At 36.1% G+C, this 19,258-nt stretch overlaps 4 protein-coding genes across 4 annotated transcripts; 1 reads left to right on the top strand and 3 right to left on the bottom strand.

Moving 5' to 3' along the window:
• Nucleotides 1–99: 99 nt before the first annotated feature.
• BDBG_18067 (uncharacterized protein) lies at nt 100–1,084 on the bottom strand (the record flags this gene model as incomplete). The annotated part of the gene is made up of 2 exons (XM_031725654.1): nt 100–1,003; nt 1,071–1,084. 2 exons carry the CDS (start codon nt 1,082–1,084, stop codon nt 100–102), a joined length of 918 nt encoding a protein of 305 aa, XP_031581490.1.
• Nucleotides 1,085–1,156: 72 nt separating this feature from the next.
• BDBG_18066 (mitochondrial processing peptidase) lies at nt 1,157–1,717 on the bottom strand (the record flags this gene model as incomplete). Its single annotated transcript, XM_031725653.1, has 2 exons — nt 1,157–1,495; nt 1,613–1,717. The coding sequence occupies 2 exons, from the start codon at nt 1,715–1,717 to the stop codon at nt 1,157–1,159; spliced, it is 444 nt and encodes a 147-aa protein (XP_031581489.1).
• Nucleotides 1,718–7,451: 5,734 nt separating this feature from the next.
• BDBG_09522 (acetoacetate-CoA ligase) lies at nt 7,452–9,966 on the bottom strand (the record flags this gene model as incomplete). Its single annotated transcript, XM_002620070.2, has 2 exons — nt 9,687–9,966; nt 7,452–9,491 (listed from the first exon to the last, which is right to left on the bottom strand). The coding sequence occupies exons 1-2, from the start codon at nt 9,924–9,926 to the stop codon at nt 7,452–7,454; spliced, it is 2,280 nt and encodes a 759-aa protein (XP_002620116.1). The 5' UTR covers nt 9,927–9,966.
• Nucleotides 9,967–10,911: 945 nt separating this feature from the next.
• On the top strand, nt 10,912–12,704 carry BDBG_09521 (mitochondrial import receptor subunit tom22). The gene is made up of 3 exons (XM_002620069.2): nt 10,912–11,508; nt 11,732–12,025; nt 12,154–12,704. The coding sequence occupies exons 1-2, from the start codon at nt 11,394–11,396 to the stop codon at nt 12,010–12,012; spliced, it is 396 nt and encodes a 131-aa protein (XP_002620115.1). The 5' UTR covers nt 10,912–11,393; the 3' UTR covers nt 12,013–12,025; nt 12,154–12,704.
• The last annotated feature ends 6,554 nt before the right edge of the window (nt 12,705–19,258 follow it).

The raw sequence follows: 19,258 nt of genomic DNA, 5'->3' as shown, positions 1-19,258 counted from the left end.
ATTCGAAGGCATTGGATGGGGTTCCCTACATTTTACGGCCACTCCCACCTTCGAGCCGTGGACCTGGTATCTTTCCTGTCCCAGGTCCTTCTGCCTGCCTCATGCGCGACTTTCAGAAGTCCTTAGGATGCGCGGAGCGCAACTGTTTCTTGGGCCAGTTGACCCTCGGCGGGCTATAGGGCGAAGAAGCGCGAATCTGTCGTCAGCGGCTGCCAGTTCCTTGCAGTTCACCTCGACCATCGCTGTGATGCGGGACGGGACGCAGGAGGCGGAGATGCCGAAGAGGACGCTGTAGGTGTAGCTGAGTTTGAAGGCCATGCAGCTCTCGACCCAGCCATACTGGTTGAGGACGTTGGTGTAGAGGCGAGAGTACATACCCTTGCCCGGCCCGCCGGCGGAGAACGAGCCGCCGCCGCCTAGTAGGGTTTGCAGGGTGGCGAGGGCGTAGATGTCTGGAGAAGAGATGGGGAGAGCTTCGAAGGCGATGTGGATGTGGCTGAGGCGTGGATGTGTGGGGTTTGCGGGTGGGGGGATCGGGGGAAGGTCGAGGTAGCCGCCTGTGTAGTGGGAAGGGCGATGGAGGTCGAGGGTGGATGGGTGGAGAAGGGAGGTGTCGAGGGGGGTGACGGAGGCGCTGTGGGAGGAGGAGGTTGAGAGGTGTTTGAGGAAAGGGATGTGGGAGAGGAGACCGCCACTGGTGGCCTTGGAGCTGGATGTAGGAGTTGATGGAGGGGGAGGTGACGGGATGGATGACAAGTTTGCGGAGATCGTTGAAGTCGTCGAAGACGGCGAGAAGGATGGTAACGAACGCAATTCCTCTTCGGCCAGCGTCGTTGCCGATCCCGGCCCAAATAGCCCACGTTTACCCCGTTTCATATCCCCAAAGTACTTCTCCGTCAACCTCACCGCCTCCTCATGCGCAACCCCCGCAAAAGCCACCACCATCCGCTCCGGCTTATAAAACGTCTCTCGATACTCTGCACCACAACCGCGATTAATATCCCTAGCCGCTCGCGCGGACACAACAACGGATTCCCCAACGTATTATCCGATAAGCAGCAATAATTCACAGCTCGCAGATCATCTCGGCTTCGCCCAGAGCTCCGTGATCTCATAATCCGCCACTCCAGCTGCTGCTGCACCTCCTCCTCCGTAATCAGGGGTCGCGGATCGTCTCCGCCAGCAGCGCCAGCGTCGTCGGCACGGCCGAGTTGAAGCTGGCGGACTGGTACATGAGCGACTCGCGCGCGGACGCGCACTGGATGTTCCCGCCCAGGCGCTCGAGTGCCTCGACCATCTGGTCAGCCGTCCGCTGCGAGGTCGATTTGAAGGCTAGTCTGTCGATGATGTGGCTGACGCCGCGAAGGCTCTCGTTCTCGTAGCGCGAGCCTGCATCGACATATACGCCTACACCGGCGAAGGGGCCCGGTAAGGACTCGGTGGCTACACGTAGGCCATTGGAGAGTTCTGTTACTTGATCGAGTTCAGAGGGGTCCTATAATGATGGAGTTTTTCATTAGCCATTTTTTGTTCCCAGCCCTGTTGTAGTTGTTGTTCTTGTTTTCCCGATCCCGGTACCCACGGCAACTTAATGGGAAAAGAACAAACCAACCTTAGCTTGGGTTTCAATTTGAGATGAAAGTGCCCTTGAAAGTGAGCGTGGGGTGCGTGTGAGGCGCCTAGCCGGGGTAACGGCTCTAGTTGTTAAACGACGCATGATAGTCTCTATTCCGTTGTTGGAAGCCGGCGCTATACAGAGTCGTTGTGCTCAAAGCTGGCAAGCGGACATTTCGTTCAGCAAAGGAAAAAAAGTTGATTCCTGAGAAAGGGAAGAGAGGGTCTCACCGCTTTCGGCAGAATCATGATGAGTCAGCAGTTTCATTAACTAACTTAACTAGTTATTTATCTTGGAGGATAACGTTGTTGTGGCACGTGACTAGGGTAGGTGTAGTAATCACCAACACCCCCCCTTGCTACACCGTGGCCTATAATAAGCCGCCACCCGGGGCCTCCCCCATCCTCAAATCTTTCAAAAATGCAATAATAATTACATGAATCAGACCCTGATTTCCTTATTAGAAAAGGTGTCTGTACAGCAATAACTGTAAAAATTAAGAAATATATGTAAAATTCATTGATCTGCTGTATCATTATTATCATTCAATCATTTCTTCTTCTCAATTTCCTGAATGTTAACTCTCTTGACAAATTCTTCAAATGCAGACTTTATCAGTGACTTGATAAGCTCATCAGCTATGTTCACTGTGAAATTAACATATTTCATCATAATTTTCTCTTTTTCAATCAAATTGTAAAGAATATGATATCTAATCTCAATATGATATAATCTTCATGTTAAGAATTCTCTCTTTACTAGATCAATTACTTTCTTATTATTAACTTATAGATATAAGTATATTTTCACTTTTTCATCATTTATTAACTCAGTATTATATAATATATTATTCAATCAGATTATTTTATAAGCTATCTTACTAGCTGTAATATATTCAGCTTCTGTGATTAATTTAATAATAGATATCTATCTCTATAACTGTTATAAGATTGATGATCTGTTAATCAATATAATATAGCTAATAGTTAATTTATATTGAGAATTCACCTCTGCTCAGTCTGAATTACAGTATATCACAGAACTCAGATCATCTTCTATCTTCTTCTTATATAATATATCATGATTTTTTATCTTCTTGATATAATATAGAACATGCTTCAATGCTGCTTAACATACTTTGTATAAATATAAGTTAAAATGTAAGAGATAGTTGACTGTGAATATCAGATCTGACTAACTGCTTAAGATTAAATACTGCAATGATTTCAATTCTTGATAATATCTTATAGTTATAAAGTTATTATTCAATTTATCATTCTTATCAGATAAAAATTTCAGTTATATATCTGTTATCATTAAAGTCTCTGCAGAATTAATCTTATTTATTTCAAAATCTTTCAATATTTCTTTAATATAATAACTCTGTATAACTGCTAGATTTTCATCTCAGTATTTGATCTTCATTCTCAGATAAGGTTTATTCTGTTTAACTTCTTTTATCTCAAATCTTTTTCTAATTTTCATTAAAATTCACTTAATTTCACTCTCTTCAGACTCTGTGATTCAACAGTCATTGATATATAGTGTTAAGAATAACTTATAAATTAAATGATAAAGAAATCTGTTATTGTAAGATAAGTTCTTAAATTCTAGATTTATCAAGTATTCTGTTATAAGAAAATATCATATTCTTACTATCTATTTCATTCTGTATAAGCTCTGATATACAAGCTCTATTAATTCATCATAACTGTGCTTAATCTCTGTGAGTAGTTGCATAAATATTATCTCATTCTGAGATAATATCTTATTTAAAAACATAGATATATAGTCAATTGATCTGACTTTTCAATTCCTTGCTATTAATATAGTAAATAAGCTCTGTGATATACATTCAGACATCACTGCTGTATATAACTTATTATAATGAATATCTTATTATTATAGAAATTCTCTAATCACTTAATAAGCTCTAAAACAGATGATTTCATTCTTATTATTTAACTTTCAATTATATACTTATTTATCTGTAAGAATGTTCATTTCTGAGGCCTTTTTAATAACAATATATGTCTTCTTTCATTCAAAAGTTTCCACTTTCTTTCTCATTGTCTGATATCAATATTCTCAGTCATGACTTCTTTTGACCTCTGTCAGTGTGATTGAACAGTTATTAAGAATACTAAGTACAGAATCTTCATCATTCACAGAGTTATTTATATCATTATTAACAAGTTCTGTCTTATTATCTAGTAGATATGTTAGTTTCAGCACACTATTTATATTATTATCAGTAAGCATCTTTAAAATATCAGATTTATTCTTTATAAGTCTTCTTAGAAGACAGTGTTATTATTTCTTTATAATATCAAGAATATTTAATTTCTCTGATAGTTTAATTACTTTTCTAATGACATTTACTGATACTTCTTCTGTTATCAATTCTTTATTAAAAATAATATCTCTTACAATCTCAAGCTTTCAGGTTGCAGAGTCTCAGATACAATATTAATACAGTTCTTAATATTCAACTAATTACTATTACTTACTATTAGTTCTATTCATAAGCTTATTAATAATCTTCAGATTCTTCTTATATATCTTACATTCTTATCTATGTATTCAATAAGTAGAAGATTGAACATCTGTTCAAGCTTTAAAAGAGAATAATAAGATCTCTCTCTGACATCTGTAAATTTTCATTGATATTAAGAACATGTTAATCATTATAACTGTAGCTTGAATAGCTTCATCTCAAAGTTCTCTTATAAGCCTGCTGTTAAATAGTAAGCTTCTTGTCTTTTTATCTACAATACAATTAATATATTCTGCAGAGCTGTTGAACTGTGATGTATTAGATATAGTAATCTCATATATGATTTCTTTTCATTAGTAGTAGATCTTTAATTCATCACTTTTAAATTCATCTCTATCATTTCAGTGTAAAGTCTTAATTTGATGTTAAGTAGTGATCTTAATTTCATTAATAAAGATTATCAAATATACAGTGATCTCACTCTTTGATATTATAAGAATAATTCATCTGTAGTGTGTAACATTATCTATAATACTTATTCAATAATTAGCTTCTTCATGAGTAGAGAGATTGATTTCATTATATAGTATACAGTCATCATCTGTAAGATTCATGAAGAATCTTATCACAGATTTGATAGTTCTTATCATTGATATGAATATTAAATATGTCATTTTTATCTGTATATAGGTCTTACAGAATAGCAAAGCTCTGTCACTCTTAATTCTCATTCTCAGTTATAAATCTACTACTAATTTAGTGATATCTACAGAATTGAGATGATTAAGCTTTTAATATCATTGTAACATTGTGTATTTAATAATCTTGATATTCTTATTAAGTAATACTAGCAGAGAATCTTTTTTCTCTACAGACTGTAGAATTTTCATCAGTTCAAATTTATTATTTAGTATTATAAATTGAATTAAGTCTCTAATCATTGATTATTTTTTCAGAATATAGATATTCTTATCACTTAATTTAGCAGTAAAACTCAACATCTTGTCAGAAGAGATTAGTAAGATTGAATAAGTATTTTCATAGATTAGTTACTTATATATATAGCTCTGATATACAAGCTTCTTAAAACTCATAAGATTCATCTCTAGCTTGAAAATGTAGTGAATATTCTGTAGCAGTAGATTTACTTCTTTAACTGATATATTCATCTTCTCTATAACTGTTATAGAAGCTGTTAATTTATCAGTTATCTTCAATATAATATTAATCTTCTGTGATACTATTAATATGAGATTCTTATAAAATGTAGTATAAGCACTAAATTCAGAGTTCAGAATTCAGATATCTTTATCAGTTTAATCAGTAGAATAGACTGTTTCTGTTATATGAAATACTTACTCAATGATATTATAAACTAATACTAAGTCTGTTTTATTCTTATTCTTATTCTTATTCTTATCATAGCTAGTAGAGTGTTTTTCAGAAAATTTCAATCAGTAATCTATTTAAATATGATCAATCTTCTAACAATAATAATATATTTTGGTAGTATTATTATTCTTTCTATTCAGCTTAATGAAATCTTTATTCTTATTCTCAGAGATCTTCTTCTTCTTCTTATTCTTTTTATTCTTTCTATTAAAATCTTGAGCATTATTTACAGAGATCTTTTTATCAGAGATGAGAGATTTATTAGTAACTGATAATTATAGAAGAATATCTCAATACAATTTTATGAAATTATCTTTAAGTGTTCTAGTATTCTCATTCTTCTCTATTATATTTATTCAATTCTTTATAAAAGATAATTAATCTTTACTAATCTCTGTAAGAAGTCTATTGAAAAACATGAAATCTTTAATATTATATCTCAATCAGATATAATCAGTTCTGATTATAATTAAATATTTAATAAATGTATAATCAGAATTCTTTGATTTTAATATTATCTTAATTAATTCTTAAAATAGATGAGTTCTGTAGATAGCAGATCTCTCAGTGAAATTATTCTCTATAATAGACTATAGAGAATAAACAGATAGTTAAGACTTCTTAAGTATAATAAAGTAAGATTTAATCTGCAGAGTAATCACAGATTATATATAATTATATAATCAGATATTTCATTCTGACTAAAAATATTATATATTTATACTGATATTCTCATTAGAATTAATCTACTTATTATTAAGAATATCATTTATTTCAGATTATCTTACTATAAACAGAATCTCTTCTTTTTATATAGAATAATTTACAGAGTCAGTGAGTATAACAGACTTCTTTATAAATCTTATTTAATCTCTGAATTTATTAAGAATCTTTATTAATACAGATATTCTATTCTTTTATTAAAGATAGTTTATTAAATCTGTACTAAGCTCTTCATTTTTATCTCTATCTATCTTTATTTACTTGACTTCATACTGAAGTCTTGTAATTTCTAGTCTTATATAAGTTTTCTCACTTACAGAGTTATTATTATTTTAGTTACTTAAGCTCTCTATATTATCTAACATCTCACTGATATCTTCAATCAGGTTTTTATATTTATTATTAAACTCATCAGACTGTTTCTCTGTGATGATTTTATTCAGCTTAAACATCTCAGACACTGTCTTTCAATTTGTTATTAATATTAACAGTGATCTGTGATCTTGTGTTTACTACTCTGATGTTTTCTCATTTCTTCATCTTAGAGACATGTATTCTTTTATTAAGTCAGATATTCTCTCAGATCTTAGATTAATCATGAGTTCAATCACTTAATAAATTATCTAGGCATACTTGTAATGATGTGTGAAGATGTCAATTGCACATTATTTTACAGCTTTTCATTGTGTAGAGAGCTTCATAATCTCTTGGAGAATAATATTATTGTGTTGTGTTCTAACTATGCGAGTTACACTAAATGGATAGGTTGGGGTGGCACGTGACTAGGGTAGGTGTAGTAATCACCAACAATTTATGGAACAGATCCTACACTTTTTCCAGTATAGATACTCAGAGTGCCAACCTTCAACCTCCATCAGCTAGTAGGATGGAATAGGAAAAAGGGGACTCTGTAGGGAGATACCGAGTAGATGAGACGAAATTGGGATTTGATTTATCCAAAGAGTATAAATATAAAATCATAGGATTCAAAAGACTTATCGTCCTCAACAATCAGTAATCGATTGCGGCAATAGTGTAATGGAGAACGTTAACTATACTATTATAGTAACTAAGCAAGTTGTATTTCTATCTATAGGTTGGTGCAAGGAGAACGCCCAACCCCGTCCAAAAACCGCATCTCAACGTCAAGACATAATTAGAGCAGTAAAAAAGTAAAAAATCTACACACACACACACACACACACACACACACATAAAACTCCCTCAATTCTCCACCGCCCACCTCCGATACCACTCCAAACACTCCGCATTAGCCACGCTCGCCCCAGTCTTGATATTCAATCCACACAGAATCTGTTTCACCGCATTCTCGACTTTCTTGCCGTTGGTCGTCACGGGGATCTCCGGGCACGCGTCTACAATCGCAGGCACATGGCGCGCGCTGAGTTCCTTGCGGATAGTGGCCTGGATCCGGCTGGCGAGGTCGGGGGGCATGAGTAGTTGTGTTTTGTTGTTGTTGGTGTTATCGTCGTCGGTGGCGAGGATGTCCTGTACGCTATCGCTGTTGGATATCGATACCGTTGACGAAGATGCTGAGACTGATGCGGAGACTGATGCTGATGTAGAAGCGGAAGTCGTGGTAGTAGTAGTAGTAGTAGTGGTGGTGGTGGTGGTGGTGACGGGAGAAATGGACCTGGCCAGCTTCACAAACAACACAACCGTCTCATCATTCTCAATCCCATTCCGTCTCCGGCCAATACACAGCGAATCCTCAACCTCATTCGCAAAATGCTTTAGGATAATATTGTAGATCTCCGCGCTGCCGAACCTCACTCCAGCCGGCTTGAGCACCCCATCGCTACGACCCAGCATCTCCATCCCGCCCGTCTTGCTGTTGACTTTCACAAAGTCGCCATGGTGCCATGTTGACGGGCCGAAGAGGTCGAAGTAGCTCTTACGATACTTCTCTTCGCCTACGGGTCCTGGCGGCCAAAACATAACTGGCTGGGCTGGGAAAGGTACCGTACACACGAGGTCGCCCGCGGCGTCGGTGGCGCTGATGTCCTTGCCGGCGTAGTCGAAGACAGAAACGGCCATGCCCAGGCCGCGGCATTGGATTTCCCCGCGGTAGACGGGGAGGATGGGGCAGGATGCGCCAAAGAGCGAGATGATGTCTGTGCCGCCTGTGATAGAGCCGAGCATGATGTCTGGGTGGATGGAGGAATATACGTAGTCGAAAGTTGACGGGGCGAGTGGGGAGCCGGTGCTGAAGATGGCTTTCAGGGTTCGCAGCTGGACGGGTCTGTGGAGGTGTTTTGTTGGATTTAGGACGGACTGTTCGAGGATGGAGAGGTACTTGCAGATGTGCCGAAGTGGGTGATGTGCAGTTCGTCGATGAGGCGGGGCATGGCCATATCGCCTTTCCCATCCTCTGTGTCCAGGGCCGGAATGGGGAGCCGTCATAAACACTATACTTGCGCCACTGGCCAGAGCAGAGACAAGCCAGTGCCACATCATCCAGGTTGTGGTGGTGAAGTAGAACAACCGATCGCCGGGACCGATGTCGCCATGGAGCGCATGTTCCTTCTTGTGCTGTATGAGCGTGCCGAGAGCACCATGGACAATTGGCTTGGGGGCGCCAGTTGTACCCGATGAATAAAGAATATAGACCGGGTGGTCAGGTGGGAGAGGCTCGAACCGCAAGGGTGCAGACGAATCTTTCAACGACGACGAAGTATTAAGAAAGTCAGCAAAAGTGATGGATCGGCCATTTGGCGATTTCACTGATTCCACATCGAACTCATAGCCTTGCACAGCATCGAAGACCACGACGTAGCGCAACGAGGCAAGGCTTGCCGTCAGCTCGACGACCTTGGCGTGTGTTGGGTGGACTTTCCCGTTGTAAGGGGATGCATTGTCCACGAAGAGAATGACGGGCTCAATCTGCTGCAGCCGTTCCAGCACGGCATGCACACCGGTATCGGTCGAAACAGCACTCCACAGGGCACCTATAGAGGTAGCAGCCAGCATGGCCACGACGGTGTTTGCATGATTGCCCACGAAACCGGCGACACGGTCCCCCTTGACGACGCCGGCTTCACGCAGCGATAGGGCACAGCGCCGGACGCGCTCTCGAAGATCCTTCCATGAGATGTGTTCCCGGGTGGATTCGGTGGCGGCAATGACGGCGACGGAGTTTTCGTCTGGATTGCTTGCGGGGAAGAGGAGGTTTTCGGCGAAATTGAGGAGACTTCCTTGGAAGAAGACTGGTTTGGGGAATAGAGGGGTGTCCTTATCTAGAACCTAAAGAGATGGCGGGGGTCTGTTAATCCATTGTAATCCATTGTAAAAGTAAAATCCGGAATTGCGCTGCTTGGCGGGGCAGGGGGAGGAGGGGGGGAATGGGGGGATGCGACGAGGGAACGAGGGGAATATTTAGTTATCCTGCCAATTGAAGGGATAACATGAAGATATTGTTAATATGGCTATGGTACACACCTTATCGTATGTTTTCTGCGCCTTGACACCGGTAAAGTGCCACACTTCCTCCCAGAAGGTTGCTGGCTCAGAAACACTCCACTGCCAGAGATCGTGATAGTTGGTGAGTTGTAGGCCGTATTTCTGGCTCACGAGGGTCATGAACTTGTGAATTCTAGTATTTCCGGGGGACGAGGGATGCCATAGTTGTTTGGCTAATGTGGCATCGCCATTGCTCGAGGTATTGTCCGTAGACGGCATTTGGATTTATATTTAGTTTTATACGCTTGCTGAATGGGCGTGAATTGAGAACTAGATAGAGATTGCAGCCTTTTTTTCAGTATATACGTATATATGTTTTTTTAGCCGATTCGGCAGAGCAAGCAATGATGGTAGTAGAGGGATAGAGATCTATTTCATGGAAAAGATCCCGCCATTATATAATATTTGTTCTTGTTCCTCTCCTCCGGTTGATATCAGACGCTCAGACGGGCGGCGCAAACCCGGCGCAAACCCAGCACGCAAAACCAGCCCCAAGCTAAATAAATACCCTGACGCCTACGCCTACCGCTTCCTAGACCGCCGGTTCCTTTCTTTTCTCACCCGAGAAATCTCGTTCTCGTCCCGCCTCGGAGCTGTTGGGCGACCTGGCACCATCCCCGGCTGCCGTGGCAAGCAGGGAAATTCGCCGAATCGCCGTATCTCTGCTTATTTAGCCAGGGCATTCTCGTAACTAGCTCTGTATACTGGGTCACCGCAGATATCCATGCCATTGGGGGGGGGGTGTGGGAAGTGGATTCTTTTGTAGGCTCGAATGATTTATTATTTCTACGGGGGAGAAATAGACGTGGCTGGGACAGCTGGGAAGGGTTTGCCAACAGTTACGCAGCTGGAACTCGCTACTAATTTGTATATAAACTTCCGTATAACCAACTATATGAACTCCCTGCTTGTTGAGGAAGGGTGGAATAAGTAAATTGATAGTTACACTTATCATCCGCAGGTACAGGAATCCGCCCCAAGAAGATGGATTAAATACTCGTACTCAAATGGCCTTGTGTGGAAGCGGTCGTGGGGGAGTCAGATACCAGTTGCGCATCTAACCGAAAGAAACGCAACAATGTCTCCTTAGCACGAAAGGTTTCGGCTCAAGGAGAACTTGTCACCACCATCCACTAGAGTAGTTAGGGCTTGCAACGCCTATCAATATATATATAGCTGGAAAAAAAGCTGGTAACCATGCTGCCTGCGTGTTAGCAAAGAGGTGCTTCTCTCTGAGACAAGCCAACAGTGATTTGCAAGATAGAGTGGGCTGTCTGTCTCTCACAGGCAGATAGTATTTATGCAGCATGTTATGCGGAAAACTCCTTCTTATACAAATGTGCTATCTCCTCAGATCAATTGGTTATGGTTCTTCAAGATGTAGAGGATGGAGCAGCCAACCAATCTAACTGGTTTAGTCGAGCCATGACGCTGCTTTTGCAGGTCCAGGTTTCAGCAATTTTTGGCCCGAACTAAAAAAAAAAGTCGGACTCGAGACAAACAAAAACGCTTCCAATATTGCTTCAAACCAGACATCTCAACTACCATACGATAACCTGCATACCTCCTACCTACCTAATCTCTGATCTAACATTTGTCTGCTCCCTTTAGCTCTTCTGCTTCTTCTTTCTTATTTGATCTATCTTTTGTAATATATATAATATATCCATATATACAACATCCACAATGGTTAAGCTACAAGAAGTCGAGGACGAGCACTTCACTCACAAGCCCACCCAGCATCCCAAGAGTGGTGCCCTCCTCGAGAGCGACGATGATGATGATGACTTCACAGATACCGGTATGTCCCTATCGTGCATTGGTGATCGTGTGGAATTTCCCTAAACTATACATACCTACCCATGTGTGGACTGATGTGGTCTTGATTTTGATATATCATATTGATCAAGTTGTCCATCGATCCCATCATCTCTCTCCCTTCCCAAACTAAACAACATTCCCAAAATATTTTTTTATATGCAATGTATCTAATCTATACACCTATTCCCAAACAAAAAATCCAGACTCCGAATTCTCCACCGAATCCTACGACGCCCTGCCCGAGGACGAATCGTTGTATGAAAGAATCGCGGCCCTAAAGGACATCATCCCCCCACAATCCCGACACAGAATCTCCAGCTCCATCTCCTCGCTCACCTCCTTCGCCAAATCCACCATCTCCTTCGGCGGGAAGACGCTCTGGGTTCTCAGCACGAGTGCCTTCCTGCTCGGTGTTCCCTGGGCCCTGGCCCTGGCCGAGGAACAGCAGTATGTACAGATGGAGAGGGGAGCAGGGGATGATTAAGGGGGCTAATGAGGTATGGTTTGGTTTTTTTATTTTGTTTAGCTTCGATGACGTAGAAAGGGGGAAAGGCCTTTCTTTTTCCGGTGGCGGGTTTGTATGAGTTGCACTTTTATACTGACTGGCTGTTTCTTGTTTTTGTAGATGTTGACGCCCGGTGCCGCCAGCGCTCTTACCAACCCTGATGGGAAGACGGAGGGCCAGCCATCTCTGTAGAAACTATAATGCAATGACCAGGAAAAGAGAGGGGTGGGGGAGTGAGGAAGTTGTCGAAGCGGGTTGAAAGAAACGGGCCGGCAAGGGTTTGTTAAGTTGAAAATTAGGTGGAATATTTTCGTTGACGTACTACGAGCGAAACGGCTTTCTCCCTAGCACTGATATACCACCAGGACGACGGAAATGCAAATATGCGAGGAAAAAAAGAAAAGGGGAAAGGGAAACCATACATCCTTTTTTCACCCCTTGGATTGAGAGGGGAGAGGAGAGGAGGGCGGAGGAAAGGTTGATGTCAACTTGCGGGATCTCCTTCTTTTCCGCCAATTCCAACCACATAAGATATCCACAGCACTTGCGAACTGTACGTGATGGCCCATCGTGCTAGCCCCGCTCGACGATTTCCATATCGACGACGGGATATCATGGGAAAGAGAAATAACGACCCGTGGCCTGGCAACCAATCCAACGAGCCAGCTACTGTGAGTAGTCTTTATCAGATTTCTTATCTCTTTTTCTAATATTAATGATTGTAGTTCAGATGTTCTCTATTCAGCTTATAAAGTTTCTTAACTTATTCTCTAAATAGATCTTGAGAACAGATCAGCAGAATCTCTTATAATTATTCTCTAAATAATTCAGTCAGTTCTTGACTTTAATATAATAAAGATCTATTACTATATAAATAATAGCTTCTTCATCTTTTATATTACACAGTCAGACTTATAAGTCAATTTTAAATACAAACTTATAAAAGCTTTTATAGATTATAATTCAGTAGATAATTTTAAGTAATTACAGCTTAAGAAAGTTTCTTTTCAGTTCACAGATATCTCTGAAGATTATATCTAGAGACTTAGTTTAAGAGTGTTTACAGATAGTAAGTATTTCTTATAGAAAAATAGTCTAGTTCTGTAGAAAATACTTAAGAATATTCTTTACTAAGATTAATTTATTTATAAGTTTAAAAAGTTTCTCTGTTATAGATATAGAGAATAATATTCTATAAGTAATTAATAAGTTCTCTGAGACTTCTTTTATAAGAATTATTCATGATTCAGATAACTGCTTCTAAGTGTCTGTAGTAGAGTTTACAGAGATTAAAGTATATAAGTTTCTAGTTCTTTCAGTTATAATGAGCAGTTGCTAACTGACAGAGTTTAAAATATAAGAATAAGTACTTACAGATGATTATTCAGATGTTTACAACTTGATATAATATATACTAATAGTGTAACGTGGCGGAACTGAAGCAGTGACTAGTTAATAATGTTATGTAAAGATAGTTGTTTGAGAAGCTGTATAAGTAAGCTTAACTATCTTGCTTAAATAGTGAGCTTGTAGACTACAGAGTTATTACAAGAATATCACAGATATAATACTTAATATACTAAGAAGATTGTATAAGAAACACAGTAACTCTTGTATATATTTCAGTAGAAGAAAAATGAATTACTGATCTTTTTAATAAGAAGTTAGTATCTAGTTATTCTATATAGATAATAAGTAAATACTCTTCTGTTATTTCATGAGTGAGAATAGCTGAAGTAATATCTCAGCAGTATCTTATTATTAAGAAAGAGTAATCTGCTAATCTTGTATAAAAGTAAAGTTCTTATATTTATTAATTAAATCTTTCTATAATATATCTGAATAATATTATAGAGTGATTGAAAATCAGTTTGAATAGTTTATAAAATGAATGAAATCATTTATATAAAAGTAATAAGTTATGTGAAACTGTAGCAGAGTCTTAATATAGTTAGAGATATAATAATACTCTTCTCTTTAAGAGTATAGTTCTGATGCTTCTAAGATTACTGAATTAGAAATTATCTTTATTATATAGTAATAGTTATTCACTGATTTAACAGTATATATACTGTATATAATATAAAGAAATAGATGAGTTTTTCTACTAATTATATAGATCTTTCTTTTCTCATCTTCATTCAAATTAAATATATGATAAGTGAGTTTCTTATATATTGATTTAAGATGTGAAAAATATAGTTAATAAGTAACTTACAGATCATTCATTATATTTTATTCTATATATAAAATTCTCTGTAAAAGTAATATATTTTAGAGATAAAGTTAATAATAGTAATAGAATTTTTTAAAAAGATTCTCTTCTCTTATAACACATTTTTCTTTCTTCTTTCTCAATTGTAATAATGAGTGTATGAGAGTATCATTCTTAAAAGATAATAAAGAGCTTATTCTGACATTTTCTAGTAAATAAACATCTTTATAATACAGCTGCAGTCTCTGTAACTATTAAGAAAGCTCAGTTAAAGACAGAGACAGTAGTATTAACAGACTGTGAAAGCACTGCTCTTATTATTATATCTTCTTCTTCTTCTCTCTCTGCTTCTCTTATAACTGTAGTGATAGTTATTATATTTTATAGTAAGATGTCATCTCTTCTACTGATCAGTTTATCTGTGTTTAGTTCTTTCTCTACTCTTTTTATCACTGTTGTGATATTATTCTCTTTCTCAGTTAACACAGTGATATATAACTCTATGTGATTATTCAGAGAGAAATCTGAGAAGAGCTTGATTTCAGAGACAGTGACTTTAAGAAGCTCAATTCATAGTTTCTCTTCTATAATATACTCAAGTTCTGCTCAGAATACTACTGAGTTGAGTCTGCAGAGTTCTGTATTTTCTTTATCTTCTCTCTGTGAGAAGGCTTCAGTGTAATCTCTAACTGATATTATTACTTATCTATACTGTGCTAAGCAGCTGAAGAAAGAGAAGATTTTATATATTCATCTCTTCTCTTACTCTTATTATTTTTATTATATTTGTAACAATAACTTCTATCTCTCTGTAAGTATTATTTTATAGAAAGACATTATATTAGCTCTGACAAGAAGCTCAGATACTTAAGTAGTACAGAGTGAGAATCTCAGAGCTTTAAGTATTAACAAATTCTATTAAGACTGAGAAGGTTTCTCTTACTTATCTGTAAAAAAAGATGAAAGTATAAATCTTTAAGATGAAAAAATATCTCAGAATAACTAATCTTAAGAAGAGATCAGTCAGTATTACTATTAAAAGTATTATAAAGATTAATTACTGATTGAAGAGAATCTTACTTCAATTGAAGCAGATAACTGAGATACTTTATAAATTAATAAATTAATACTTTAAATATCTCTTATACTCTTCTATAGTATGCTTTTCTACAGCACTGCAGTGCTAACTTCTCAGCAGACAAAGATACTAATATCAGAGACTTTAATAATAAAGAATGAGTTTGATAAGAATGTAATTATTAGTAAGTAGACTCTGATCTTCTCTTTTTACTTTTTCAGTGAGCTGCAGCTCTATTAGAATAGCAGCAATCTGTAGATTAATAATATTAATCTTTATTAATTTCAAATATCTCTTTCTTTTCTTATTAACTGCTTCAGAAATTTTATACTTGTATAGTCTTATTAAACTTCTAAAAACTCTTTAAAAGAAAATAGAAGAAGAGTATTATAGAGTTTATAAGATATTAGCTTATTACTATAAGATTATCTTTAAAAAACTCTTTAAAAAAAATAAGAAGTCTTAAGTAGTATTTCTTATTCAATGTCTCTGATATGTAATGAGATAGTCTCTACTAGTTATCTCATAGCTTGCAATCTTCTTTTCTTCAGCATTTTTCAAATACTTTAAGTAATTCTCATAAATTCTCTGACCAATGAATAATCTTCGTATTTAATAAGATATTTAAAGCTTACTGTAATATATTCATTTAATTTAATATTTTCTTTATAGGATATTCAGTATCATTCTCAATCTTTGATATTATTTAACTTAAGACAGCTCTATTCTGAGATATTACTTATAGAGCTTTAAAATAGAAATATGAAAAAACAGAATGGAATTGATTTTAATTCCTGAGAGTACTTTCAACTTATATATCTGCTTATTCATCACTCTTATTACTGAGAAAGATTCTAGTCATCACTTACTAAGCTTCTTATACAGTCTTATTATCTTGATATTCTTTGCTGAAAGTAGTACTTAATTCTCTATCAAGAACTTCATTAAAAGATGTTTTTAATTATAGTATTCTATCTACTACTTTTAAATACAGTGAATGCTTTTCACTGTCTTCTTATAAATTTTATTTAAAAGTTTTAATCTTACTTTTACTTTTAATACTGAGAAATACTCTATTCTTTGTATCTATTCAATATTCTGACTATCTATTCTCTTCTTTGAAATGTCATCTATAACATCACTGAGTAATAAAGAATTATATTCATAATAAGTATAGAAAGAAGATACTTTTAAGATTACATTCTTTATATTATTATATATGAATTCAGTAGTCAGAAGATGTTTGAGTCAATCATTCTGATAATATAAATAGAATACTTAAAGATACTGTTCTAATATCTAATTTTAATATTCAGTCTAATCATCTGTCTGTGAATAAAATATAATACTGAGAAGATGTCTTATTATAAGATGATAGTAAAAAGCTGATCAGTATTGACTGATGAAGAGAGATTCTCAATCTATTATCAATGATTTTGAAGCACTATGATTATAAATGATAGTATCTAAAAACAGATCAGTTAATTCAGAGGTTTTAACCTTTTTATAAATAGAAATATATTTTATCATCTTTATAAAATAGTTAATAATAACTAAAATTGAGTTATATTCTTTGACTCTTGTTGACTTCAGCAGGTCAACTATGAAATTCATTAATAAATTCTATTATAAGCTCTTTGAGACAGACAGTGATGCTAACTCACTATATTACTTATATCACAGAATCTTTATTCTTTAATAGATATTATAAGTTTTAATATACTCTTTAACATCTGTCTGAAGCTTGTTTTAAATGTATTTATATTTTAGAAGCTTCTCAGTCTTCTCTAATCTGAAGTGTCTTATATAAGAATTATTATAATAAATTCTCAATAACTTCTAACACATCATTCTACTATAAGAGATGAAGACTGAATCATTCAGTAGTAGAAGTTCATATTCTTCTAGTTATCAGTGACTTGATTTCTTAGCAGCACTGTCTCACTCAGAGTTTATCTCTTTCAAGTTTAAATCAGATTCTTTCTTCTTTAACTTCTGAATTTAAGCTGTAGTAGAGATATTTCTCTTCTATAATTTATTAATAAATTTCAAAAGTAGTCAGATTGAAAGATTGTAGATCATTTCATTCTTTATCAATTCAATGATAGTAAGATATAACATGAGAAGCTCATGATCTTCAGTGTCAGTTCTCTATAAGAATCTGAGTTTTCTTTTATCTTCTATACTGAGTCACACAGCTGTCTTATCAGCACTGTTCTCAAGCTTCAGAGAATCTCAATTCTCTGCAGTTAGCTTCTTCTGCAGTGATGACAGAGATTCTTTTATAGAATTCTTCTCTGCATTAATAATATTATAATCAGACTGCTTAGACAGTGTATCAGCAGAATTAAGCTGATCTGAATAGTATTAAATATAGAAATTATACTCTGAAAGCAGTTTCACTCATCTGACTTGATATTCTATCAAGCTCTTTGTTATCAATGTGATTCAAAGGTTGCTTGAGTCAGCGTACGATTACAGGCGTACGCCGGCTTCTTATATATTATACACTAAATTAATTGGTGGCTGCTATAGCCTCTTTACATTTGTAAGCAAGTTTGAAAGCAGCTGTATTATTATCTGATGATTGTACATTCTTCTGAATCACATTCTTCTTCATCAGATTCAGTCATACTTATGTGATTATATCATACACTCTAGCTTCATGTGAATTAGTGTGCTACTAGTTTTTACAATTATATAATCTATTTCTGATTCAGCTAGTATTCTGCATACATTCTCATTAAGAAACTTTCACTATGTTACATCACTTATTCACTAACTTTTCTCATTCTTCAATCATCTTCTTCATCATTGTTATCATGAATGTCATCATCTTATTCAAGATTTCTACTTCTTCTTCTATTTAACATCTTCTATCTGTTGTTCATCTATTACATTGTATGCATTTCTGATGATGACTCTCTATTCTCATAATAAGTGTTCTCATAGTGCTTATACCAGGCAGTTTATTAGCAGTAAGTGTAATGTGTTGTAAAACATGATCAGAACTTGTTTATCTTCTAACAATTGCTAGAATATACTATTATAAATAACACATCTTCTTTATCTTCTTATATACTCTTAATCTTCTTTTTCTAGTGAGTATCTGATCATGTTTTACATGAATACAGATACTGATATTTTGTTTTAATTCACATAGAATCTTTATATATTGACAGATCTGCATCTGCTGATAATAATAAATGCCTCAATATTGAATTGTTAATCAAAAACTTGAAGAACATAATAATAAAGAAATTATCTATATCATGTATAACTGAGTCTTCTGTGTCTCTCTCTACTCTCTCTGTTTCTTTCTCTGCCACTTTTCCTTAATCTCTTATACCTGTCTCTGTGTCTGATTCTCTCTCTCCTGCTATCTCTGTTTCTGCTACTTCTGTTCTCATAACTCTCACTTCTACTACTTTTGCTTCTTCTGCTTCTGCTGTCTCTACTTTCATTATCAGCTCTTCTCATTTCAAGAAGATGTTGTATAGACTTAATGAATCATATCTGTCAGTATGTACACTCTTACTCTTCTTACTGATCTCTAGAATAATTTATTATACAAAGACTGTATATAACACAACTGTCTGAAGCTCAGTCACAGACACTGATTATTACATTCATTTTAAATATTCATGATAAGATAATTATTTATTTATACTGAAGAATCACACTCTCTCTTAACAGTGTTAAGATTATAAGTCTTTCTTTTTTTCTCTTCTTTTTCTGACACTGATTTTCCTGTTCTTAGAGAAAATTGTTATGAGTTTTATTATACATGAAGTTATGATATTTATAGATACTAAGAAACTTTTTACAACTGTTAAATTTAATATTATAAGTATATTCACTCTGATAAATACTTTCAGAATGATTGACTCATATCAGTTTATTCTTCTGATATTTATTATCTGACTTTGTGA

The sequence above is a fragment of the Blastomyces gilchristii genome, assembly GCF_000003855.2.
Source record: "Blastomyces gilchristii SLH14081 genomic scaffold supercont1.52, whole genome shotgun sequence".
NCBI lineage: Eukaryota > Fungi > Ascomycota > Eurotiomycetes > Onygenales > Ajellomycetaceae > Blastomyces > Blastomyces gilchristii.
The sequence above is the reverse complement of the archived record's forward strand: the minus strand, read 5'-3'. Positions and strand labels throughout refer to the sequence as shown.